This window comes from Malaya genurostris, chromosome 3, assembly GCF_030247185.1.
Source record: "Malaya genurostris strain Urasoe2022 chromosome 3, Malgen_1.1, whole genome shotgun sequence".
NCBI lineage: Eukaryota > Metazoa > Arthropoda > Insecta > Diptera > Culicidae > Malaya > Malaya genurostris.
In genome coordinates this window covers 45,943,513-45,970,698 of record NC_080572.1, presented here as the reverse complement: position 1 = coordinate 45,970,698, position 27,186 = coordinate 45,943,513, and the positions used below count along the sequence as shown (strand labels likewise).

Here is a 27,186-nt window from a genome sequence, read left to right as displayed (position 1 = left end):
TTCTTGTAAATATCATCTGTAATCTCTAGTTCTGAAATCGGAAGTCTGAATAAAAATCGTAAATACTCTATGGGAGAGAAATTCACAATTAGAGAAGGCCCTCATAAATAAATGCTTGAAACTGGACATTTTATTCCATTCTCTAAATTATATCCCATGATTCCGTGTTTTAAACACGTAACTGAAACTATTTTAGAGAAGAATTAGATCTTTTGTATTCACTACATATAATATTTTCATCTATACAAAAAAAAACAGTATAGTTTTTCGAACAATGCGCATCTAAAAATTCAAATTAAATTACAGTTGCACCTAAACTTACCTCTACTTACGAAAAAAGTTTACGTTATTTCGAATTCCATCTATACAAAAGAAAAGTACTTGAAAAAAATATCATGTCGATATTGTTATTCCAATATCCCAAATTGCGACTTCCGGTTTATCAATATTTCTTGAAATCATATACTATGGGTATTCTCGAAACGGATTAACTTATTGGATGCAGAAAAACGATGATTGAGATCGTTCGGAATCCCAATATGGCGAAATTCCGGTTTATTGATGGTCCTTGAAAACTTCTACAATAAGGATATTGTTATAACGGATTTGATGAGAAGATATTGAAAAACAATGTCTAAGGTCGTTTCAAAACCCTAAATGATGATTTGAAGATATTCCTTAAAAACTTTTACAAAATGGGTATGACCGGAACAGATTTGATGAGTAGATATCGGAAAACGATTATAAGGTCGCTTTTGAATCCAACACCAAGGATTCATGGACGTTAGCAAAATTTATGAACAAAAAACACTGATTCACTGATCTTTACAGTTTATTGTTCCTAGAAATATCCGTTCTCGAGATATTTAAGATTAAGGGATGGGTAGGGTCTAACACTTCTGAAAAACCATTTATTTATTTCTTTGTATTTTCTTAAAGTAAAACATTTCAAGAATATTATGTGAAATTTTGAAGCCTATTGGAACAAAATTCAGTAACAAATTCTCGGCACCCAGGCCCAAGATATCTGCTTCGATTGACTTAAAAACTTGACAAAACATTCTTGAAAAAGTTCAAAGTTCCCCCCTCCCCCTCCCCCCTTAAATACAGTTCTCGCAAAATTCCATCAAATTGCAACATTGCATTTGTAAACATTCCAAAAGACTTTAGCACGCCTAATTTAATTTTCGAACATTTATGGAAACGATCAAATTTGTATAAAAATTAAACTATCAAACTTCAATATTTAGGTCTAAACACGCCATTGTACCAATGCAGCCACCGTGGAACAAAATGGCGTCAATCCCTTGGGTGCGCGCTACTGTAGGTAACCGACTGTCATCAGCCATAAAAGGGAGTCGGAGCCAGCGAACCCCTTTGCGGACAAATATTTCACCGCCATGGCGAGTCCCGGTCGACTTGGTACAGTGTGGGAACAGTGGCAGTCGCGATCGCGGTTTATTTAAGGAGGGTGCGAGCACACGTTCGGAAAGAGGTTCCCCGTTCTGGATTATGGTGAAATGAATTCCGTGGAATTTTCCGGCAGCGGAATTAACTTCCACCAAATCTGCTTACTGCCTGGTGCTGTGCTGCTACTGGATGAACAATGAAAGGATATTGAATTACCCGAAATTGAAAGCTTGCCTGGAAGCCGTTGGAAGCGAGGACAAATTACGTGGACGCCGATGGTTAGCCACAGTCAGTTGAGTGTGGAAGCATGCTCGCGGAGAAAGGTATTAGCAGTAGCCTGATCCAATTAAGTTCCCGGGGCACGATTGGCCGAGCGAATCCTTTGTTTGAAGTGATTTGTTTCTGGCATGTAAAAGGTGATTTTTTTGAGGTTAGGATTTTCATGCATTAGTATTTGCTCAGATTTTTTGAGGTTATGATTTTCATGCATTATTATTTGCTCAGTATGCTCTGACATTTCATCATGAATAGACTTACTAACGAGCAACGCTTGCAAATCAGTGAATGGGCCCTAGAAAAGTTGGCAGAAAATCCGCTTTTTTATCGACAAATTTTGTTCAGCGATGAGGCTCATTTCTGGTTGAATGGCTACGTAAATAAGCAAAATTGCCGCATTTGGAGTGAAGAGCAACCAGAAGCCGTTCAAGAACTGCCCATGCATCCCGAAAAATGCACTGTTTGGTGTGGTTTGTACGCTGGTGGAATCATTGGACCGTATTTTTTCAAAGATGCTGTTGGACGCAACGTTACAGTGAATGGCGATCGCTATCGTTCGATGCTAACAAACTTTTTGTTGCCAAAAATGGAAGAACTGAACTTGGTTGACATGTGGTTTCAACAAGATGGCGCTACATGCCACACAGCTCGCGATTCTATGGCCATTTTGAGGGAAAACTTCGGAGAACAATTCATCTCAAGAAATGGATCGGTAAGTTGGCCACCAAGATCATGCGATTTGACGCCTTTAGACTATTTTTTGTGGGGCTACGTCAAGTCTAAAGTCTACAGAAATAAGCCAGTAACTATTCCAGCTTTGGAAGACAACATTTCCGAAGAAATTCGGGCTATTCCGGCCGAAATGCTCGAAAAAGTTGCCCAAAATTGGACTTTCCGAATGGACCACCTAAGACGCAGCCGCGGTCAACATTTAAATGAAATTATCTTCAAAAAGTAAATGTCATGTACCAATCTAACGTTTAAAATAAAGAACCGATGAGATTTTGCAAATTTTATGCGTTTTATTGTTTAAAAAAGTTCTCAAGCTCTTAAAAAATCACCCTGTATTTCAAACCGAGATGCGGCGCGCTTGGTCGAACCAATGATTCGGAAACGTGGATTGATTGAACTATATTTCGATTAACACACTAGGAAATGGTGTCACCACAATTGAGAAGTATAATCGACTGACAGTAATCTTCTGATGCCCATGGGTGCTTCCATTTGCTGTGCTGATTAGCGTTTTCTTTGTTCCAATAATGGTCGTCAAAGCAAAGGATAGTTGCATACTTAAATTAGATTACCGAACTCATCTGTTCAAATCTCGGTAGGTGATTTTTTTGGTAAAAATAACATTTCATCACAGCGGTACCTTGAGGTACTGCTGGAAACAAATACTTACTTGTGCTGATATATCAGTAGAATGAAAATGTTCGGTGGCTCGGCTGTTTAAAATTTGCCAAAAGATGTAAAAATTATCGAACGAAGTAAGGCTTGTAGAGGAAATGCCCATGAAGTGAAAAAATAAAAATGTTTGTAATACATTTTGTTTTGGTTTTTGTTTCATTACGTATACAATATGTTTACAACAGCCAAACCTCCATTTACGAAATCTTTAGTTTCGTAACACTTCTTTCAAAGCAAATCTTGGGCATTACATTTCTTGTGTGGAATTTGGCCTTTCTGTTTCAATACACTTCGCAGCCGATTCGTATAGCGTACAGAATCATTTGAAGTCGTTGCGAAGTTCAGGCAAAATTCTAGATCAGATCACTAAAATTCTCTTAGGACCTATCTAACACTACGCAAGGGACCGATTATGACAATCGAGACCTAGAAATATTTTACGTCGTCTCAGAATACGGTGTTATAACATGGACACTCTACCACAACGTTTACATCGCACGTTTCGATCGAGTGCAAAAATGTTTCATCTGGTTTGCGCTACGACGACTTCCAAAGCTTGAGTCGTTTAATATCTGGGTACAGAATAACTGATTTATCTCGGATTTTGTATCTATCAGTTTCTATAAGCTCTGTCGCATCCCGAGTCACTTTTCCGCTCTTCTTCCACTTCCGTTCGACAATTGACCAATATTTCTCAAATGGGCGGAATAGAGGGTAGTTAGATGTATTAATGCCCTTTTTAGAGTAATTCAAATCGACGCACTGCAGCACTTCTTCGCTGTAGTGACAGCTAGCCAAATCAGACCAAAACTTTAAATTGGAACGGGACGCTAGCATGCCTTTAATTTCGAGAATCGAAAATCGTTGACAGTGGTTTGTTTACACTTCTATGGACACCAACTGGTACCAGCTTGGTTGGAGCAGTCGATCGCAAAATATATTGTGCCAACATCTGGAAAATCTTGAGTGGACCGGTTCCAAGCTGACTAACATAAAGTGCTGAAGAACAACAGTTTAGAGAATGATAAAAAACAACAGTTAATAGAATGTTCAAAACCTAGAAGGAAACACTGAGTACGGAAAGAAATCAGCGAAGTTATGAAAAAACTGGAACCAGGTTTCGTCAGTTGCGCAGCAAGGTATTGGGGGGATAATCTGGTAATAAATTTGCAGTTGTAGTCAGAAAACGAAACCATTCGTCACATTCTCGTCGATGATTTCGCAAGTTTACATTTAAGAATGCCTAAAATGCCACTGTTCGGGCGCTGATGAGCTAAATCAAGCGGGAGATTCAAGATTTCGTTCAAACTGGAGCATTGTAACCATCTCATGTACCGCAAAGCAACCATTATCGGATTTTACAAACTTTACTTTCAGTCACCCTTCACACTTTTTAGGCATACCTACTTGTATTTTTCGGAATCCACAGTGTTGTTGGTTACGAAAATTTGTGAATTTGTCCACAGGTACCCCACCAAATCATACGCTTTTCTGAAGAAATCATCGAAAAAAAAACCAAATTGAAACTTACAAGGGATATCACCTCGACCAATAGTTTTATAGCACTTTTCTCCGAGAAGTGCTTGGAACTTGCGAATAGGACAGAAGAGATTTGTCCGGCTTGCTGTAAAACACCTGCCATGGTAAAACCTACTAGTCTGACCATCGTATCCTGACCGCTGTCACTTGATTGGCCTGGAATCGCTAGAGTGACTAGAAAGTTTTCTTTGTCACGCTTTGCCACATGCACTTTATAAAATCTCATGATACCATTAACATTAACATTACTATTTGTTTATAAAGCCAATATTTCATCTATGCATTATTTATTTATTTTTTACAAAAAGCAAGCACATACCATTCTGAACGCAGTGAAATACCACGCTTTGCCCTGTCCCATTTTACCACAAAAATATTTTTCTTTCCAACTCGTAGCAAACACGATAATGCTCTGGAATGAACAATATAATACGTTAGAGAAGCACAAAAAAGATCGCTAAGAATAGGGTTACCACCTTGGATACGTGCTTCGCCCGGCAGTAGTTTAAATTTGAGAGAATATATCCTGCATTCGCCACTTTTCTTGTTATGCCGCAAAAAACAGAAAATCGTTGTGGTGAAATTTCAGCTACTAGAGATGATGTATTGGAGTATTGGTTATACCATATTACTCTCACTTTTAAGGAGTGTATGTGTGTGACTAATTACCGGAAGAACTACAATGCGTATGAGATGCGCATGGTTTTGTATAAGGGGGTTAACTCTGGTTCTAGAATCAATTTTCTATCCCATGGGTATCAAAAAAAAAACCGCATAACTAGAAATTCGCATAAAAACCACAAAACTGAAGAAAAAAATTGTTGCCTAATTTTGTTTTATCGAAACAGCACTAGATCTCGATCTTTCGTGCATTTCTAAGAAGAAAACCCTTCCTAATCCACCTAGTGGTGTGATAATGCCTTTCTCTTTCTTCAAAGCAGTCTAATGAATTTTTTATCATTTTATGAAAAAATTTCTGACACTAATTTTGGCTCATTCTTGACACCAATTAATTCAGATTGATTCGAATGGTCAGCATCATTTCTCCAAACTAGTGCTTGAAATTTGCGTTGCCTATTTGTATGAGAATAGTGATGCTAATCTAAAAAACCCTTCTTAGTCCACTTAGTGGAATTTTCATAGATTTGAAAAATCACCCTAGGAGGGGGGGGGACTTAGAATTGCATGAAACGTCGAGATTTAGTGTCATCCCGAAAAAATTTTTTTTTGAAAAAATCGACTTTTTGAGACTATTTTTTTGAGATAACACTAAATCTCGACGTTTCATGCAGTTTTCAGACTGGCATCAAAAAAGTTTTCGATTTTGAAAATTTCATGTACTCCCCTATGGTGCTTTTTCACGATTGAAAATTTTCAAAACCCTTACGCATGTCCGATTTAGCTCAAATTTTACATGAGGACTTTTTTCGAGGTGCTCAAACTTTTAAGCACTAGAGCTTTACGAAAATAGAGGTGTCCCAAAATTTCGGCACCCTTATATATATAAGAGCGGTAAAAATCAACGTGTTTTGTCGGTTACGTCATTTATACCATTATATCTCTGGAACAAAAAGTCACAGCCATTTGGTCTTCGAACTTGATCAATGGCTTAATAATAACTATCAAACGGGCCTAGACTTGTTAAAATCGGTTCAGCCATCTCCGAGAAACTTGTGCGGTAAAAAACTAACACGTTTTGTCGGTTACGTCATTTATACCATCATATCTCTGGAAGCAAAAGTCACAGTCATTTGATCTTCGAACTTGATCAATGGCCCGACAGTAGCTTTCAAACGAGCCTAACTTTGTTAAAATCGGTTCAGCCATCTTTGAGAAAATTGAGCGGTAAAAATAGCTTCGAAAAGTGCACACACATACACACACAGGCATTTTCCGATCTCGTCGATCTGAGTCGAATGGTATATAACACTATGGGTCTCCGAGGCTCCGTTCGAAAGTCGGTTTTCCCAGCAATTCTAATACCTTTCTATACAGAAAGGCAAGAAGAAAAGCGCACAACTTATAAAATTCGCATGAAAAGAGACTGGGTTGAATATTGTTCTTAATTTCGAAAAAAATAGGAGAATTTTGAACCACATTTTGATTTTGACTAATAACTCATCCGAAATATGTGATTTAAAAAAAATGAAATAAAAATGAAACTCAAAGCAAAATTTCGAATTTATTTCAAAGTCATAAGGATTACAAAAATTATATTCAATTATGGCATATAGAAAAATCATAGAGTATTTCGAACTACTTTGCCCATTGAGACAATTGGAACACATACTCATGTACAACGATCTTTTGTGACTTCGTAACGAAAGAACATAAGATTTCAATGGAAACTATAAATAAAATATCGACGTAGGTTTTGGGGATCCGCAGTTTATGACATTTTTGCACAATTACCAAACAAAACATTTAAATAAAAAAAAATTTGAAGCTAACTATTTTTTGTTGGTAATTTATTGATATTTCGCATACAGCATTATTTAGGAAAATTAAAAAATACATTCAGGGACGTACTGGCTCAACATTCTTCATGAGCTAAGTTGTACAAAATGGCCGTCCACCAAATGTCAAGCAAATAATTTTTCGAGAGGGTAAATAGTATTCACACACAATGATTTTAAGTATCTCGGCCTGTTAGGTTTCATGCAAAATTGTTGGAAACCCAAAGTTGTTTTTCGAACACAAAAACATTTTTGGAAGCTCAAAATTATCGCAGAGCTTATGAAGCTGAAATAATATACGATGAACTTTCTTGTATAGGCTCTGTAAATCATTGTCTCTTTTGAAGAAACGTGTTACTGTAGTAAACAGTAATTATTGCTTTTCATTAATGACTTCATTAAATTAGGTTACCTATAAAAAAATAAACTTGTCATTAAATAACATTTTTCACCTTATTTTAATACTGGATATCTACTGTGGCTGTCTTATTTGTCATTTGGGTAAAGAACAATAACATTCTGCCATTTAGAAGCGTTTCCTTCATCCACTTTAAATTTTAAACTTGTGCTGATGTTCAAACACTAACGGCAATTGTTCCACCTGTTAGAACTATCGTCAAAATGGTAGAACAATTCCAGTGATTGGAGACGATTTGTAAGTTCGAGAATATTTTATTTATTCACAAACTCAATTGATCATCTAGGGATTTTCCTACTTAACTTTCATTGGGTATTGATTAAAAGCTTAGCTAATAATTAAAACAGGAGTTACCGGTCTCTGCGATCCCGTTGAATTTTTGTAAGTCCGGCAACCCGGCAGCTTCTTCTTGTTCCGACGCTGTGTGACCATGTCCGTGCAGGTGGTACCACTAACTATGAAAAATACCGATCCTTTTCTTGCAATATGGGTTGAGGTAATATAAGGAGTGTACCGAAAAGTAGTTAGCAACATTGAATGAAAAAGCGAAAGAAAAACATATTTTGACATCAGTTTTCGATATATTGTAGAAAAATTACATTTTTATGCATTTTACTGATTATATTGAAGAAAATCCTAGTTTCTGTGAAACGCTCGCACTTTAGACTTGGCATTCTTCATTGAATTCTGCACAGTTACTTTTGTGATTTTCCTGGTGGCAGCTGTCCAGTTTTTTTTTTGAACTCCTGCATGTTTTGGTACACTGTATCTTCCTTCCGAAAGTGCCGCTTGACAATTGCCCAATACCTTTCAATTGGCCGAAGATCCGGGCAGTTCGGTGGGTTGATGTTCTTTTTTACGAATTGTACATTATTTTTTGACAACCACTGTAGAACGGAGTTGCCGTAGTGGGCTGAAGCCAAATCCGGCCAGAAGAAAGAAGGAGCCTTATGCTTACTGTACAGTGGCAGCATTCTCTTCTTCAAACATTCTTTCTCGCATACCTTGGCGTTAATTGTGTCTTCGTGAAGAAAATCGACGACCGTTTGTTTTGGCCTGAACTTGCTGTACCAGGGACTTTTTCGGCACCTTCTGTTTCTTGTACGTTTTCAGGGAGTTCCGAACTTTGATCCGTTGAATCATCCCTATGCTGGTGTTGAACTGCTTGGCCAAATCCCGCGTCGACGCCGATGGGTTTATCCTGATGTACTCAACCACTTTTAAGTCCCGGCCGGGCTTGTTGGGACCCGTTTTCCTACCGGATCGGGGCAAATCCTTCATGGAAAGGGTCTTACCGAACTTCTCGATAATATTTTTGACACTGGTGTGGTGCACTTTCACCCGTTTTGCAATTTCGTTGTACGTGATACCACTTTCTGAGCACCAAGTGTGCAGGACTCCATCAAGAATAACTGCTGTGAAACAAAATGAATCGCACTGGAAGAAGCAACATTAAACAAACTGCTGTCAAAAAATTCCAAATCCGACAACTAGGAGTGCTGCAGTAAATTAAACAATGTTTTCAGATATTAAACGGCTCAGGTTTCTGTCACTAGTCTGTGTGATAATTAAAATTGAATCGAAGACAAATCCTCCAAAATTACTCCGATCACCTAAAATGTATAACCAAAATAAACACTTTGAATCCCGAGTTCTTCTTCACGTAAAATGTCACATTCCGAATACACAACGGACACCGCGTCACGTCGGACCAGTCGTGATATAACCATTACAGAACGGTCATTACCATCTATTCCCTAAAAGGAAACCTTTCTGAATACACCATTCAATCGTTCCGTGACAATAACTGTATCGAGCAAGCTCGACTGATTGTCGTGTGATCAGTGTGATCAACAATGCGCACTGGTCCGTAAACCAACCGTAATTAACTTGTATCCAATTAGTCACCTTCTCACACATGCAGTCGCAATTCCCAGCGGTTTCAGGGGAAACAGAATAATCACGACACGAATGATACTTACCTTCAGTCACACAAACGACCAAACTTCTCCATAGTCGATGTTCAATCGTAGGATTTAGATTATATCAAGGCGTTTTCCAACTTCATCAGTCCGGTTGTTCTGCATTCACAGTACACATTCACCCTTACCGACGGGCATCTTAATGGTTCTGAACCGTGCTCCTACGACATCAGAAGAAGCAGACTCATCAGTTCGTCAGTTCTGACATCAAATTGAAACTTGTACATCCCAGCGCTCTCAATCACGCGTAATCTCACCTCGTGATATTCGCACTTGCTAGTCCCGGCCAAACAAACGCCGAACACCACGAGTGCGGTGTTACATTTCGTGCGCATGTTCACACGTTCCAATTGTACCATTATTAGTTACCGGTTCCTGGGGAACCGAAACCGCCGCCGCCGTCACCGCCACCGCCATCGCGATCGATCCAGAATTATGGAATTTAATAACGATACCTACTGGATTGCGCTGCTACGTGAGGGTAAGTGCGGCTACTGAACGGATTGTTTTCGATACCTTCGTTTCACTCAAACCTCTTGAACTACAACGGCAAAACGTGCTACTATTCGATCGGCGGTGACTGCTCAAAAGAACCCCGTAACCGGTGCGAGCTATTGTTTCCCGCCGTTAAATTAATTGTTGCGCCACCGCGTTGACAATTGAACACTTGGTTTGGCTCGAAACGATCGAAATTCTCTCGCGCACAGTCCGGCCAAATAAAGCCTAAAGGAGTATCTCTGAAGCGATTCGAATTCGCGCCATCGATCGTCGATTAATCGATGATATGTACATTGAACCTACAGCGGGATGAAAAATTGGTAGCCAACACAAAAAAAAAAAATCAACGCAAGTCGAAATCGAAATCAGCATTCCTGCGACCGCCGGTAGGACCTCCACCAACCGTCGACTCGTGAAATCTCAAGCGGAAGAAAAAATCCGTCATCGAATTCCAGTTGTCTGCGCTTCTGGTTTTTGCGGGATGTCTGCGATCTCCAACGAAGCCAGACGCTCGGAGATCGTCGATACGAGATTCTAATAAATTAGCTCCCTTTTTGTAGGCTGGTAGGCTCCTTTCTTCCCAGGTTTATTTGATTGTTCGGTCGCTGATTCGGTGACCCACGGTGGCTGATGGTGATCCATCAATCCCTTGTGTAGTTTTTTGTTGTTATTGTTGCTCCCCTGGCCAACCGGCAGCGCAGGGGAGGAATGGTGCGCATCTGGTTAACTGGCGATCGTCACTCTCGATAATCAATTTTCAAGGCGAAGCCCGCCAATTCATTTGGATGGATTCTTCCGTACTACTTTCGGTAACTGTCCGGTCCCACCGCGTCTCCGTCCCTTTGAAGACTTATCCTACGTGCGTAGTATCTGCGTTTGGGGATTTTTTGTTTGCCTCATTTGGGATTTTTTTGTTTAATTTAAGCAGTAGAGAGGCCCTTCGTATTTTACGGCTTCCTGCCTGCGAGGAGCAAATACCGAATCAATGGGGCAACGAATGACAGCAGAAGAGTGGTACAAGTGGAACGGTTTGGGTCAAGGTAAGAGAAAGCTCATGTCGGGTTCTAGAAGTAAACTAGTTGTCTAGCAGGAAATATGATCTTAAAAGGCTTCGTGGCTTTGAGTGGAAGGTTGTGAGTGAAATTTATGGTTATGATCATGTTTTTCAGGATCCTACATGCCCATTGTGTCAGTTGGTTCTACTAAGATGATCGAAACATGAATCGAATCCTGTGTCACTTTCCTCGCACCGCCAAATATTGACTATAACGTATTCGATCAAAATTTGGTTGACTTGTCATCTGCTATTATGTTCAGACATTTTAGGAAGATAAATAAATTGGGACCACAAATTTTTTTCTACGAACTCAAGGCAGTGTGAACATATAAATGCGTCAAATACAATTCAGGTCAAAGCTATATAAGTTGACTATAGTATATACTGATATGTTCGTCATGCTTTTGGCGTGCGTATAAATATTGTTTACTAAAGCTTGCTTCATATATAATTGAACCAAACTATTGCTCATATTGTGGCGCTCCAGGTGGACGGATTTGGAAATTCTTGACGCCCACGTGTCGGGAATTTTGTCAGCTTCACGTATGATTTTTGACATTCCGCAAATCGACTGTACTTTGTAAACAATCAACACGGAAGCCGAAAGAAGGGAAAAATTGTGCACAGTTATTTGGAATATCCATTGTAGTCTGCATCTAGGCTAACTAAACAACTGAAATTGCCCAGAAATACCGTATGGTGCGTTATCAAACGCTATAAAGGAAACATTGACGACGATTCGGAAGCCTCAAGCCAATCGTCGGAGTGGAACTGTCGACCTGAAACTGCGTGGTAAGATTTTGAAGACGATTAAGAGGAATCCTAATCTGTCGGACCGTGATTTGGCCAGAAAATTCGGTGCTGCCCATAGTACCGTGAGGAGAACTCGACTCCGGGAAGGAATCAAGTCGTATCGAGCTAGCAAACAGCCAAATCAGACCATAAAACATAATAGTGTGGTCAAAATTCATGCTCGGAAACTATATAACCAGGTGCTGACCAAGTTCGACGGGTGTCTTCTGATGGACGATGAAATCTATGTCAAAGCTGACTTCGGGCAAATCCCAGGTCAAAAATTTTACTTGGAAACGGCTCGGGGGGATGTTTCAGCCAAATTTAAAATTGTTTTTGCCGACAAATTTGCGAGAAATTTTATGATTTGGCAGGGCATTTGCAGCTGTGGCAAAAAACGAAAGTTTTCGTAACAAATACGACAATGACATCGGAACTATACCAAAAAGAGGGTGTCTCCAAAAACGAATTTTGCCGTTCATTCGATCCCACGACCATCCCGTAATGTTTTGGCCAGATATGGCAATCTGTCATTACAGCAAAGTCGTTCAAGAATGGCACGCTGAGAAAGGGGTTCAGTTTGTTCCGAAAAACCTTAACCCACCCAACTGCCCCCAGTTCCGCCCTATTGAGAAAAATTGGGCAATCATGAAGAGGAGACTCAAGGCAGAGGGAAAGATTGTCAAAGACATCAATCAGATGACGACCTGGTGGAATAAGATAGCTAAAACGATGGACAAGAAAGGTGTGCGCCGCCGAATGAGCCGTGTGACAGGAGAAATTATAGAATTTCTTCGAAACCGTGACGAATAATTTTATCCGTATTTTTTCTTAAAAGTATCAAAAAAACGCTACATTTGCATAGAAAAAGATCTTGAATTCAATAATATTTAACTGAAATACAGGCAATTGTCTTTGTTCCAATTCTATCTGAAGCAAGCTTTAGTTCTGAAAATGTCAATTTTGTGTTCACAAAAACGGCATTCGTGGGAAGCGCTCCGTTTTATATGTACACTCACTGATGGAAGATTTAAATTAAACTTATTTAATCACATTGTGACTGAGGATGAAAAATGGATTTCGTACGATAATTTCAAATGCCGAAAATCATTAGGTAGTATTAGATACACCCAAATCTCCGTTTACGAATACTTTTTTTACGTTACCTCTTTTTACGTAACTCTTTTTACGAACCAAATCATAAATAACGTAATCTTTTTTAAGAACCAGACCCGAATAACGTGAAATTTTTTTACGAACCTACTTCGTAAAAAGAGGTTTTTGCATGCAATGAAATTAAAAAGGGCGACTTTCGGTTTATTGATGTTCCTTGAAACCTCTTAGAATATTGGTATTTTCGGAACGGATAAGATAAATAGATGTAAGAAAACGACGTTTCGAAGTGTTTATGAAAGAGTAATATCGACACAAATTAGGGAATTTAAAAAAATATCGATGACCCGGAAGCCGCCATTTTGGATTTCGGAATGACCTTAAACATAGTTTTCAAGAAATATCAATAAACCGGAATTCGTCATCTTGGATTTTGAAGCGACTTAGAACATCATTTTCCTGCAAATACTGTTGCTTTTCGTTCCAAAATTATCCATTGCATTATAGGTACATATCCAATAATACATATGGGGCATTCCACGCAAAATCAGCCAAATTTTTTTTTCATCTAACTATTTTTTTTTTGGTAAAGAACTCGAAAATATTCGACACGTATTTTTTTATTTCAATATGGTACGTGGAATTTTCGAGATATGATTTTTTGAAATTTCGCGTTTTCAAAAAAGAGCTTTTTTTCAACAGTCAATACTGTAAAATATAATAAAGATACAAAATTTCGTCCAAGACATGAAATGTGCGTCTTTTCCTTAGCTTTCAAATAAGCGATTCAATGAAACAACCTTTGAAGTCAATATAATGAAAAAAGTTAACAACTAATAAACAAATAAAAAAATTTCAAACTTGGACCTAATTTTTTTACTTCTTTTTTTTTGTTGAAAAAAGAAGGTTTAGGGGTTTAACTCAATTTTGGCAAAGTTTCAGAGTGGAACGATCAATACTTTCGGAGCAGTGAATTTTTCAATTACGAATCGCACGCGCGGAGCGTATCACAGTGCAATTCGCTCGGATACGGGCTTAAAAAGCTATCCGCATTATGCCGTTCCGATCGATCCGAGCTCTCCGGCATTGACTTTTTTTTCTGGTTCGGCTATGGCTGAGCTTCACATGCATTCTTTCATTGCTCGAAAACAAACTTAATATTTTTAAAATGTGAAAAAAAATTGAAGAGTTCCGAAAGTTTAATAATTTGCGATTTTGCGGAAAATTATGCCTTCGTTATTCAAAACGCCATAAATGGCTTTCATTGGAACAACGAACAAGCGACTATATTCCCCATTGTTTTGTATTATAAAATGAACAACAAAATCGATCATAAAACATTAGTAATTATTTCTGATTGCAAGAAACATGACACAATAGCTGTGTATATTTTTCTCGATGCTCTTAATCAATATTTTTCACAATACTATCCACATATACGCAAGTGCATCTATTTTTCCGACGGCGCTTCTCAGCAATTCAAAAATCATTGGGGGGTTTGGAACCTCTTGGGTTCTAGTTTGTGCTAAAGTGCACATGACCAAATTGAATTATTCACGTTTCGCAATCAGCTCATCAGTGCATTAGCAGATTATGTTGATCTACTAATGCCACCTCGCGGATCAACATAATCCGCTAAGCAGACGTAAAGTCGTTGCTACTTACAACGCACTTATTTTACACTAATTGTGCAATGTCTATTTTGACGTGCCGAAAGTAACGAAACCAATTGACGGCAACTCTGCTTAGCGGATTATGTTGATCCGCGAGGTGGCATTAGTAGATCAACATAATCTGCTAATGCACTGATGAGCTGATTGCGAAACGTGAATAATTCAATTTAGTCATGTGCACTTTAGCACAAACTAGAACCCAATAGGTTCCAAACCCCGAAATGACTACTATCTGTTGGCGGCCAGCATTGCCGTCAATTGGTTTCGTTACTTTCGGCACGTCAGAATAGACATTGCACAATTAGTGTAAAATAAGTGCGTTGTAAGTAGCAACGACTTTACGTCTGCTTAGCGGATTATGTTGATCCGCGAGGTGGCATTAGTAGATCAACATAATCTGCTAATGCACTGATGAGCTGATTGCGAAACGTGAATAATTCAATTTGGTCATGTGCACTTTAGCACAAACTAGAACCCAAGAGGTTCCAAACCCCCCAATGATTTTTGAATTGCTGAGAAGCGCCGTCAGAAAAATAGATGCGCTTGCGTATATGTGGATAGTATTGTGAAAAATATTGATTAAGAGCATCGAGAAAAATATACACAGCTATTGTGTCATGTTTCTTGCAATCAGAAATAATTACTAATGTTTTATGATCGATTTTGTTGTTCATTTTATAATACAAAACAATGGGGAATATAGTCGCTTGTTCGTTGTTCCAATGAAAGCCATTTATGGCGTTTTGAATAACGAAGGCATAATTTTCCGCAAAATCGCAAATTATTAAACTTTCGGAACTCTTCAATTTTTTTTCACATTTTAAAAATATTAAGTAAGTAAGTAAATAATTCAATTCAAAAATGTAAAACACTGCGAATATTTTTCATCACGAGCATGATTTTCATTGTTTTCAACAGTGGAATTTTCACGCGACAGCTCATGGAAAAGGGCAATGCGACGGTGCTGGAGGAACTATCAAAAGAATGGCACCTCGCGCAAATTTACAAATGATCAATGGTTGTCAAATTTCGACCGCGAATGAATTGTACGAGTGGACTACACAGATAAAAATATATTGTGAATTTGCATTTTTTTAATGCACATATTTGAAGCAGACAATTGAATGGAAATTTACATTACAAAACGAAGCGGTTTGTACATATACAGTCTGAAATGAATTTCAATGTAATTTTACCTCAACCATGGTTTTAAATCAGATTTTCGTTTCAACCGATGTCTATTTAATAGTACTATCGGTTAACATGTCGTGTAAGTTTCATCTTTTCTTTCTGTGTAGGCAAGCATCTTCTCTACCCAATATTTCAGTCATATACAAATGTTCGGAAGGTTATGTAAAGGCAGAGAAATTTCTTAAAAATCGTATCGAAAAATGTAAAACCATTTCTGGAACACAATCGTTTCACTATGTTGAGCCGCACGGAGATAAGGAATTAAAAATGAAAGTTTTCACGTTTGACGTATTGAGTTTTTGTAAACCAGAAAAACCAAATCATAGAAAAATTGCAACTGAGCAAAAGCTTTATGTCACCATTATTTTATCACTCACGTAAATCCTTTGTCCTAATTTTACTCGCTTTCTGCCTGAAACGTTGCTAACAATAAACTGCGAATTTAGGATTCGATCTGTGGCGCGACATGTGTCGACAAGTTAAGCCCGTCTCCGAGCGAATTGCGCTGCGGTACGCTCCGCGCGTTCGGGTCGTAATTGAAAAATTCACTGCTCCGAAAGTATTGATCTTTCCACTCTGAAACTTTGCCAAGATTGAGTTAAACCCCTAAGAGCAAATTCAGCAGCTGCAAGATTCATATGGGTGGTCTATAATGTAAATGAAACTGAAACGTTTTAGTTTTATTTATTCGACCAGTTCTACTGTCAAATTTAAAACTGGTCTACGATGCCGTTCTATTTTTTGTATATTTGAAACACGAGTAAAACACTGCTGGGGCTGCCAGTTTTTCTTGTTTTAAAATCCAGATTTAAATTTTGTAACTGGCATAAATTATGCATCTAGAACTAAAACACTACTGAATATGCCCTAAGGCTTCTTATTTCAACAAAAAAAAAAAGAAAAAAAATTAGGCCCAAGTTTGAAATTTTTTTATTTGTTTATTAATTTATAACTTTTTTCATTATACTAACTTTAAAGATTATTTTATGGAATCGCTTATTTGAAAGCTAAGGAAAGGACGCACATTTCATGTCTTGGACGAATTTTTGCATCTTTATTAGATTTTACAGGCTCTTTTTTGAAAACGCGAAATTTCAAAAAATCATACCTCGAAAATTCCACGTACCATATTGAAATAAAAAATACGTGTCGAATATTTTCGAGTTCTCTACCGAAAAAAAATTTAGTTAGATGAAAAAAAAATTTTGGGTGGCTGATTTTGCGTGGAATGCCCCATATACATAAGGAAAACTTTTTTTAACGTTGAAAATTCCACATAACATATTACGTAAATGGAGGTTTGGGTGAAGAGGGTACAGCAACTAGGAAAAAATTATGATACGGAAACAGATTAATTTACGTCATGAAATTTCAATTTCTGACCACTATGCAGTGTTCCAAATGATCAGAATAAGAGAAAGTCCGGTGCTGGCTTTGAAAAATTATTCAACATCGTGAAAAGGCTTCTATTAAAAATAAATCCCATAGTTTTACGTTTCGTCTTCCACTCTTCAGTGCAACAGCAGATTATGTTGAACTGCTGATGCACTGATGAGTCGAAGACGAATCGTGAAACTATGAAACAAGTCATGTGCACTTTGCATGAAGTGGATACCTACGCGGTACCATAACACCTGAATGACGAAAAATTAAACCGTACAAACAGTGATCAGGTTTCGAGCACCAGCTAGGCCAATTTTGAACAGGTTGTTAATAGCATTACTCTTACTTATCCCCAAAGAATTAATAAGACATTTCTTTGTTTGAATTTGATTGAATAACTTAGCTGTAAAATTATATTCACAGATCACATATCCATCAATAATAAATAATAGACTGATTTTCATACGAGAACCCCTCTCAACTAATTTATTTATTTAATTTAATTCCATCTGACTGTTGTCTACATGAAATAAAACATAAAGCTATACACTAAAACAGTTGAAAAAACGAATCATTCATTAATTCATAATACTCAAATGTGGTTCAAGTGAAGTGCCGTTGTGAAAAACACACACCTTCAATGCATCCTACCTGTGCTCGATTTCCAACCCCGCGCATAGGGCTAGGCAGTTTTCTGATGCAAGAGGCGAATGAGTTAAAACCTCTAACCCCTTTAAAAAAAACACTGTTCAATCATTAAGCTTCTCGTCAACTGACGAGGAAACCGATCAATAATAGCGTTTTCGAAAATTGATCATACGAGAGAATATTCGAGACATTATGACGAAAACAAGAATAGGAATGTCCCCACAATGAAGTTTCCATAAACAACAGAGACATCGAACAAACGAACAAAGGCGTGAATAGTGGATAATTATCTATTCTTAATACTTTGGTTAATAATATGAGTACTGAGCGAGATTCAGTAATTATTTAAAAAAACATATTTTTTCATTAAACCTGCACAATCCGCATATAGTTCACTCAAATGGGCCAACATAATAATTTTCAAAAGAAAAACTATGAAAGCATTTGTTCCTATAGTTGAAACAGTTAATTCCAAAACAGTGCATCCTATCAGCGATCACATCATTCAATGGCTAATTCATTTCAGGTGGTTAGGTTTTTTTACCAGTAGTTTCAAAAACTATAGGATGTTTCAACCTAAATACCCGACTTCTCACCATTTTCATTTTCCTGGAGGAACGAGACAAAAAGGGACTAAGAAGGAAAATAGAAAAAAAGATTCTGTTTCCTCGTTCGCCATGTACAGTAGGGATTCATCTACTTCAGGAAAAATGATGAACTTTTTTGACCATCTCATCGTACACAACTTCATACATGTTTGGAGAATCTGTCAACACTAATTTTAATAAGTAATTGCGATGAATCACAAACTAAAATAATTGACAGATTCCCGCATCGAAAGATATAAATCGATTAACGCAGATTATATTGATCTCCTTAACGAGAAATCCAACTAAGGACTGGCATAATTGGCTATTTTCTCCCAACGAATTACAGCGCCAGTATAAAAGAGGAAAAAACTAACCCGAAGCAGCTGCCAATCAGCATACAAAACTGCACCCCGTCTGCTAGTCCTTTGATCTGGAAGCGCCACTCGCGAAGCCACCTCCTGTGTTGCTTCGAGCTTAGGAAGCTTGATCGAAGCTGATGAAAGCTTCTCGGCGAAAAATTGCAAATTTTCAATTCTGCCTGTCGTATCGTCGGTCCTGATGCGCCTTCACGCAGAATAAAGATGTCTCTGTCAAAAATCGTTGACCAACGATCCCGTGACGGTGCGACAACCGTACGGCTACAAACAGAACCGATGGAAGATGGGGGAAAAAATGATTCACTTGCACTTGTGCAAAATCGATAACGGGAGAAGGCGAACGGGCCGGGGAAGACTTTTATTATATCGCTCACAAGCCCATAAATATAAATAATCCCTGTCCCGCTGATCCGTCGATCCGGGACACACGTTGCGGAGTGCGGTGGGATCCGTTTTTGGGGTAAAAGTAGAGTTGCGGACACTCTACAGGAAAGCGCAAACGGGCCCAGCCAGAAGGTAAGATTGTTCATTCAGATGTCAATAAATTTAATAAAAATATTATAAAAGTATAAATATTGAAACAATTGCACGGTTCGGCGTCGGGGCCGAAGCCACTTGCTGCTACTCGTGTTCAGCGCTGGATCTGCGCGGTACAAATTTATTCAGTAGCCTTTGAGTGACTTTATTTGTTCCGCCAATATCCGAACCGCGTGCATAATCCCATGGGATCATGGGCCTGGATCAGCATACTGCGTTGCTAATGCTACGGCTACTACCTGGGACTGATTGTATTATTTAGCATAATAACAGTTTGTACCGCGCCGTGTTCGCAACATACACAAAGTGCGCGCGGAAAAGCTTCCGCCGTTGGTTCGCTGGGATGGCATAGAAAGGAAGCATAAATCCTTTCCCCGTAGAGCTTCTATGCAAGTGAGAAAATCGATCCGTAGGTCAAGAGAACAAAGAGTGAGAGTGGAGAATGAGTAGTCTGGGCTGTTGTTGGTCAATGTAATAAATTTTTGACGTTCGCAACAGTTCAGTTCTGCGCCACTGGTCGCGGCCAGTTGTGTGATGCGGCGGTGCAGTTCAACGCTTCGAATCGGGACCAGTAGCGAAAAAACACAAAAGGTTGCACATTTTTACACGCCCAGGCGTGCGAAGGTACAAGGATATATAGCTCTATTGTTTGGCAGCCGATCGGGCCGAAAGGTGTCCATTTTCGTGCTTCCTACTGAGTGAAGACGGTTTCATTTTTTTTCTTGGGGGATGGTATTTTAATGTAGGTTTTATTGAACTGAGCACATTGTGTTCCGTGGAATCGACCGTCCCCGTTGATCGTTGGGGATCGATGAAAGTTTCAAATACTTTTGACAGTGGAATACAATCGGAACAAGATTGGCTTCTGATTGGACTCATAATTCTAACGTCATCGGAATTAGTGAACCATCAACAATTCTAACCCCAATTCTTTCTTTCCCCTTTTTTTCCAGTGGGCCTCTCGCCGAACCTTCCCTCGCCAGGATCCGTCCCGTCCACGACGAATTTGTTCGGAGCTGCCGCGGCGGCCGCAGCTGCTGCAGGAAATCCCGCCAATGCCCACGCCCTCGCCGGACTGGTGTCCCAGCACCGGCTACTGGAGCTGTCCCGGTTCGGCCTGCGGGGGTATGACCTGGCACAACATATGCTTACCCAGCAGGGTGCGGTGTCTAAACTATTAGGTAAGTACTACTCTTTGATGGGGAAAACGTATCGGAATTCGTTCCGATTGCGACCGAAATTGATTCCTACAGCAGCTGCTGTGGGAGGGGAAAACGGCCAATTATCGTCAGCTTCGGTTAGTAATTATTGTGCTTTTTGTTTTTGTGTCACTCTCTCGGATAAATTGTAACGGTCAAAATGGACTACATCCAGAGGGAGGCGTGTACCTTTCTTTTTTGTCGACGGGAAACCCGATTCAAGTAAGAAATTTGAGGCTGAAAATGATCAACCCAGTGAGTCCGTATTTGTGCCTATGAAACTGCTATCGATTGAGGCACAAACCGACAGCAGGTCTCAAAGCTTTTCCGCCGTTGAAGGGTATCATTACTGACGTTATGCTTGACGACAATTGATGCATCCATCGTGGCCGGCCCAATGCCGTCCTTCGTCCCCGGGACCGACCGGGTTACTTGTGTCAGATAATTGTGGCAATACTGTGGCTATTGTATGCAAACGAAATTATACGGTATAATCTTTGCCGTTTTCCAGTGGAAAACATTTGTACGATGGCGGTGCCTTTCCCAGGTGACACTGACATCAAACAGCAAGCCGCATGAAAAAAATTGAGAAAATTGTTTGCCTCGTGCAGGTTCACTGAGACGAACTGACAGTTTCGAAATAAATGTTGGTGAACTACAACAATCCATGAAAACTACACTATAAAAATATTGGAAAATAAACATTAAGGAAATTTCTATGCTGACTTAAATGGCAAACACGAATTTCAGTATTTAACAACAGTTAACATATTCATTCATATAAAGTTCCGAATGTTTAATTGCATACTAATATTATGGTTGCTTTTAGTACATTTCCCATCTTAAACTTAATCACGATGAGACGAACTACGCACCAAATCGAACAAAAGTTGGCAGCACCCGTTCAGATTTGAATGAAACTTTCTGGATGTGCATTGGGGTGGGACAAGGTTGTACGGGACAAAGATGAAATGGTCTATTTTCTCGCTGAACCAAACTTTTCGTATTCCTTCTGGGTCCCACAAAAACTGTGCAAAATTTTAGCTCCATCGATAAAACTATATTTTGGCGCCCGAGGTTTGAAGTTTAGGTGACATTTAGTACGGGAAAATGGACAAGTCATGTTTCAAAACTCACTGTAAAGATACAAAACAGTTTAGCTTTTTAATTTGAAGAAATAGAACAATGTTTTAGATAAAATCAAATCCAATAACTTTTCTAAAGACATAAACTCTCTATCTTTTATAGTTTAGAAGATTTGGACGATGATAATGTTGGTAAACAAAAAATAATTTACATGACATTTGTGTGTCTTTACAGTAAGTTTCGGAACATGGTTTGTCACTTAAGTAGAATACCAAGACATCAAATAACTCAGACCAACCGTTATAGCATAATGAAAGAAAGTCAAACCTTATTACGACCTCTAGCAGCAGTGGTGCTAGATATATTCTGGATAAATATACATTATAAATATGAGCCATTGTACGGACCTTGTGTCGGTTTGCTTTCAATAACTTTTTCTACAAATGTCGAATTGTTCTGCAATTTATTAGAAGGGTTTTTTTCCTTCATTGGTAAATCTGAGAACCATTTTAGCACAACAAAAGTAAACTAGCTGGCGCACCTTCATGCGAACGTTCTTCATTAAATTCCGTACAGACTTCTTGGAGACAAGTTTTGACACTTTTTTCCAATCTTTTTGAACTGTTGAATAGTTTCGGCTGCCGAGACATGTTTCCTAAGATGTGCCTTCGGTAAAAAATTCGGTAAAAAAATTTCGGTTTATCCTCAAAGATGTTATCGTCACCGAACTTCCTGATTGTATTTCGCACGGCTTTTTCACTTAATCATTCCATTTTTGCTATCTTTTTCAGTGACAGTCCGCGTTCTGTGCACCATTTGTACACAATTTTTCGACGTTGTTCTGCTGAAAGTCCACGCATTTCGAAACAAACTAATGAAAATGCATAAACAACTGCACAAGTGGTTAGAGAAGAGTGTAAACAACATAACGCAGCCATAAAATTTGACAGATTTTGAACCATTGCGAAATGACAGCGGTTTTTGGTTGCGTCCATACCTTCTGGGACAGTCTTTATGCGTTTTTTATGCGAATTTTCAGAGTTAGGCGGTTTTTTATGCGAATTTTAAGAGCTTTGCGGTTTTTTATGCGGTACGTAAACTCGCATAAAAAAGACTCAGTGTATGTCAAACATACCTTTCAAGCAAACGGGTAAATGTACATGTTTTAGAACTTGAAAATATGCATTGGATATAAGTTAGATTTACTATAAATTGTGAAATTTTTGACACCCACATATATGTCGATCTCTGAAGACGTAAATTTACACGATTTTATGCAAATTTTGAGGAATGAACAATTATTCGGACCTTGTGTCGGTTTTCCTTTAATAACTTTTTTTACAAATGTTGGATTGTTCTGCAGTCTTCGACAGTTTTCTTCTTCGTTAAATTTCCTACGAAAATTACACACGCACTAACTTTTATTGTCTATAGGGTGAGCTCCAGCCGATTTTATTAAGGTAGATTTCTCTATACTAAATCCCATACAAACTTCAAACCTCGGGCGCGAAAACATTGTTTCATCGATCGAGCTAAAATTTTGCATAGTTTTTATGTGACCCAAAAAGAACATGAAAAGTTCGGTGGAGCTGAAATTTTTTTCTCATTCTAATGTGCGTACATTGTTTATCCAAAATTGATCTAGACTATCTTTTGGAAAGGGCTAAACTTGTTTTACTAATTACTTTCAAAAAGTTTTATACCATTTACGAGCACTTTTGTACGTTACCTCTTATTACGTGAATCGTTTTACGAACCAAATCCCAAAAAACGTAATCTATTTTTAGGAACCAAATCTCAAATAACGTATACTTTTTTACTAACCTACTTCGTAAAAAGTAGTTGCTTTAAAATCAGTGATGGTGATTGCCGAAAATTTGACAGAAGCTGCTATATTGCTATCTATATTGTATACAACATTGTCAATCCGGTAGAAGATCTAGAGTTTCTCAATGCATGAACCGTGAGAGAATTGTGCTACATTTCTTCGCTCCACTTCATACTCTGAGTATTTCACGACCTTAAAAAAAATTTACAGTCTGATAGTGATCGTTGCTGTGTGGAATTTTCCAAGAGAGAATCGCAAGTTGACAATTATCGCAGAAAATCGAATCGATAATTCAACTTGATGATTCTCATACTAGGATGCAATATTTCAAAACCCTTGTGTGGAGCATTCACAGACATTTTCATAGACACAATTTATACAAAGGTTATATGCACATCGTTAGAATAAGCGGCAATAGTAAAATGATTCTATCGCAATTATCAACTGCCTGTATAGAATTGGAGCGCGAAACGAGAATAAGCGACCGTTTGTTGCTTCAGAGAGGATCCCCACAGCAGCGTGCTAACCTTTGTTTTTCAGAAATGTCATCGAGAGAAATTCGCTCTCGCACTGGTGTCTATTCTATGTTAAATGAGCCATGCCGGGTTTTTATTGCTACGATGATATCCGTCTCTCTTTGATGGCTAGTGAACGTTCTTTGATACGATAAAAGCCATCCTTGTTATAAATAAAAACGATTTCTGGATAATTTCCATTAAAAAGTTTCAGAAACTATACATATTATAAGGATTTCCAAGGAATATAAAAAAAAACCGAAAGTCGCCAACTTAAATTTCGGAACGAACCCAAACATTGTTTGCCGGTATCTACTCATCTAATCCGTTCCAACAATACACTGAGGTCTTTTTTTATGCGTTTTTTACGCGACTTTTCTTATGCGAATTTTCAGAGTTATTTGGTTTTTTTTTATGAGAAGTTTCAGAGTTATGCGGTTTTTTAAGCGTTTTTTTATGCGGTATGTAAATTCGCATAAAAAAGACTTCAGTGTATAGTTATTTTAAGGGTTTTCAAGGAATATCAATCAACCAGAAGTCGCCATTTTGAATTTTAGATCGACTTCAAACAGCCAATTGTTTTGGTACATACACATAAAATCCGTTCCGAAAGCACCCATATTGTAACTGTTTTCACGGAATATCTATAAACCGGAAGTCGCCATTTTTTATTGTGGAACGCCAAGGCTTTGCTTTACTTTTTAACAGAATTTGATATTTTCGATATTTGCTAAAGGTATCAGTACTGGACACGAAACGTTTTAGTTGGCAAAAAAAAATCAATTACTATTTTACAATACATGGACTAGAAGCATAATTAGGGGAAGATGGGGTAAAACGAGGTATAATGCACCTTTTGCTTTTTTCAAAAGTTACCAATTTTTTTCACTGCAATTTTAATGAAACTGAAAGTCCGCCATAACAACAGATTACTATAAATTTTTGGTAGCGATGGTTCAATCATATCTGGAAAACTTAAAAAAAAAACAATTAAGTCTCTGTTATAAGTAATTTTTGATTTTCGTTCCATAGTAATTTTCTAGGGTGAGGAAGACGATTTTAATTGTGTAACCAGTGAACTTCTTTGCCAATCATTCAGGTTTCTAAAATTAGTTCTAATCCAGACGATGTATTTGCAATTTTATAGAAAAATCGTCAAATTTATCGTCTCATATTTTTTGGGGCAAAACGACCCGAATTGTGTGAGGCAAAATGCTCTAGAATTCGCTTACAACAATTATCCATAAGTTATCAATTTAATGAAAAATAGTGAAAAATTTTCCATCTGGCAAATATTTCGTCAACGAAAAGTCTATTCCGATGTTTTGATGGATGTTTACCCGTTGTTTAAGATCATCCTGCCTCTATGTTCAGATAATCGTCTATTTTCAATGTTTTCCACGATCGGGCGTAATGCCCCGCATATATTACAATAGACAATTTTTAAGGGTTTTAGAAAATAAGATAATTCAAGTATTTTCTATTTTTTTATTTGTATTTAGCGAGTATTTGTACGTAATTTTGAGAAATAATGATTACGGAAGATAGTCATGCATGAAACTCTTCCGTGTTATTCTCTTAAGTTAAGATATAGCTATATTTCCTTAGGGGGTACATTTTACCCCATCCACCCCTACCTATCTTGAATATTTTTTTAAATCGAAAACGGTGTTTGTTTAATATATTGACTTTAAATTTTGAAAATCGATTATGTCCAGTGTAGGCAGAACTCTGATAATTTTGTTCAATTCTGTTAAATATATGCCTTTAGTTATAGCAGGTTGAATTATTAGTTTATGGTTAATTGTTATGCTCCTTAGCAGTTCAATAAGAAACGCTATACAGAAAAAGTGTTTTGGTATATACAAACCAATTAGGGGTTAACAAATTTTTGTGCATAGGACACACATCCGTTTTTAATAACCGAAATTTTGCTTGCTCTTCGTCCCACAGAGGAGATGGACATCTCTGATTGACCGGACATGTACATTTTATCACTCAAAGCTTTTAGCACATTTTTCCCAAAATTTATTTAAGCTGCCTTTTGAAATGGGTGTTATTTTGAAATGGATATAGTCGACAAATAGCGATTTCGGAAAACAGGAGTTTAAGGATTTAAAAAAAACATGAGTTTTATTTTCCAATGATTACTAATAATCACCAAATTTCTGTTTGAGCTGTTAGTAGAATATTCTCACTAATAATACTGTTGTTGTACTGTTTAATTCTACTATGTCACGCCATTACACTCTCACAAAGTCACTATTTTCACAGTCACTATTTTCACGAAAGTGTATCAAACGTTATAATACAGATACGTATTTCGGAATGTTATTTACATCTTTCTTCAGTGTAGTGGTTTTATAAGTTTATTAAAACATTAAAACTTATTAAACCGCTACACTGAAGAAGGATGTAAATAACATTCCGAAATACGTATCTGTATTATAACGTTTGATACATTTTCGTGAAAATAGTGACTGTGAAAATAGTGATTTTATGAGAGTGTAATGACGTGACATAGTGGAATTAAACGGCACAACAACAGTACTATTAGTACTAATAAACAAATTTATTGTTTTTGATTTCTGAAATTATATTCTAGTGTTCAAATGACTGCTTACATGCAAAACATGAACCTCTTCAAGTTGCTTTAGTTGTAACTTATTCATTTGTGAAAAGGCACTAATCGCATTCACGTCAAGTATTGGTTTTGATATCAATATTGAACTAAAATGCAGATTAAAAAAAATTGATGAAACGTTTGCTTCGTTTCTCGGTAAGTTTTCTAGTTCAAGAAAATGTATATTCTTTCAGTGTCCAATCAATTTCCTCAAACTTATTCTTAATTGCCATATTTGTACAGTGAACAGTTTTTTCGAGTTACAGTGATTTGAAGAAAATATTAACATCTGTAATCGATCAACCCATAGCTAATTAGACTGAAATCGTTGGCGTTTCATTGCCAAGTTTCTTAGGAATGCCTATTACAACATGTCCAGCATGACTCAATCGGAAGAAGCTTAAACAGTTTGATAAATTACGAATTTTGCAACAATAGCAAAGTGGTTCAAACCGGTTGTGATCTTAATTAATGACAAGCTTGGTAATCTAGATGTTTTACCTTTTTATATATATATAAAAATAGGTATAGAATTCGCTCAAACCTTCGAAAATTTTTCCGAGGCCCGGAGGGCCGAATGACATATAC

At 37.8% G+C, this 27,186-nt stretch overlaps 1 protein-coding gene across 3 annotated transcripts in view; it reads left to right on the top strand.

Annotated features, from left to right (window-relative positions):
- LOC131435200 (paired box protein Pax-6-like) overlaps positions 1–27,186 on the top strand; it is a 160,701-nt gene that overhangs the window by 43,889 nt on the left and 89,626 nt on the right. For all 3 annotated transcript variants that reach the window (XM_058602842.1, XM_058602841.1, XM_058602843.1), the window contains exon 2: positions 20,301–20,528. In XM_058602842.1, coding sequence (XP_058458825.1) covers positions 20,301–20,528 — 228 coding nt within the window. The remainder of the gene's footprint in view (positions 1–20,300; positions 20,529–27,186) is intronic.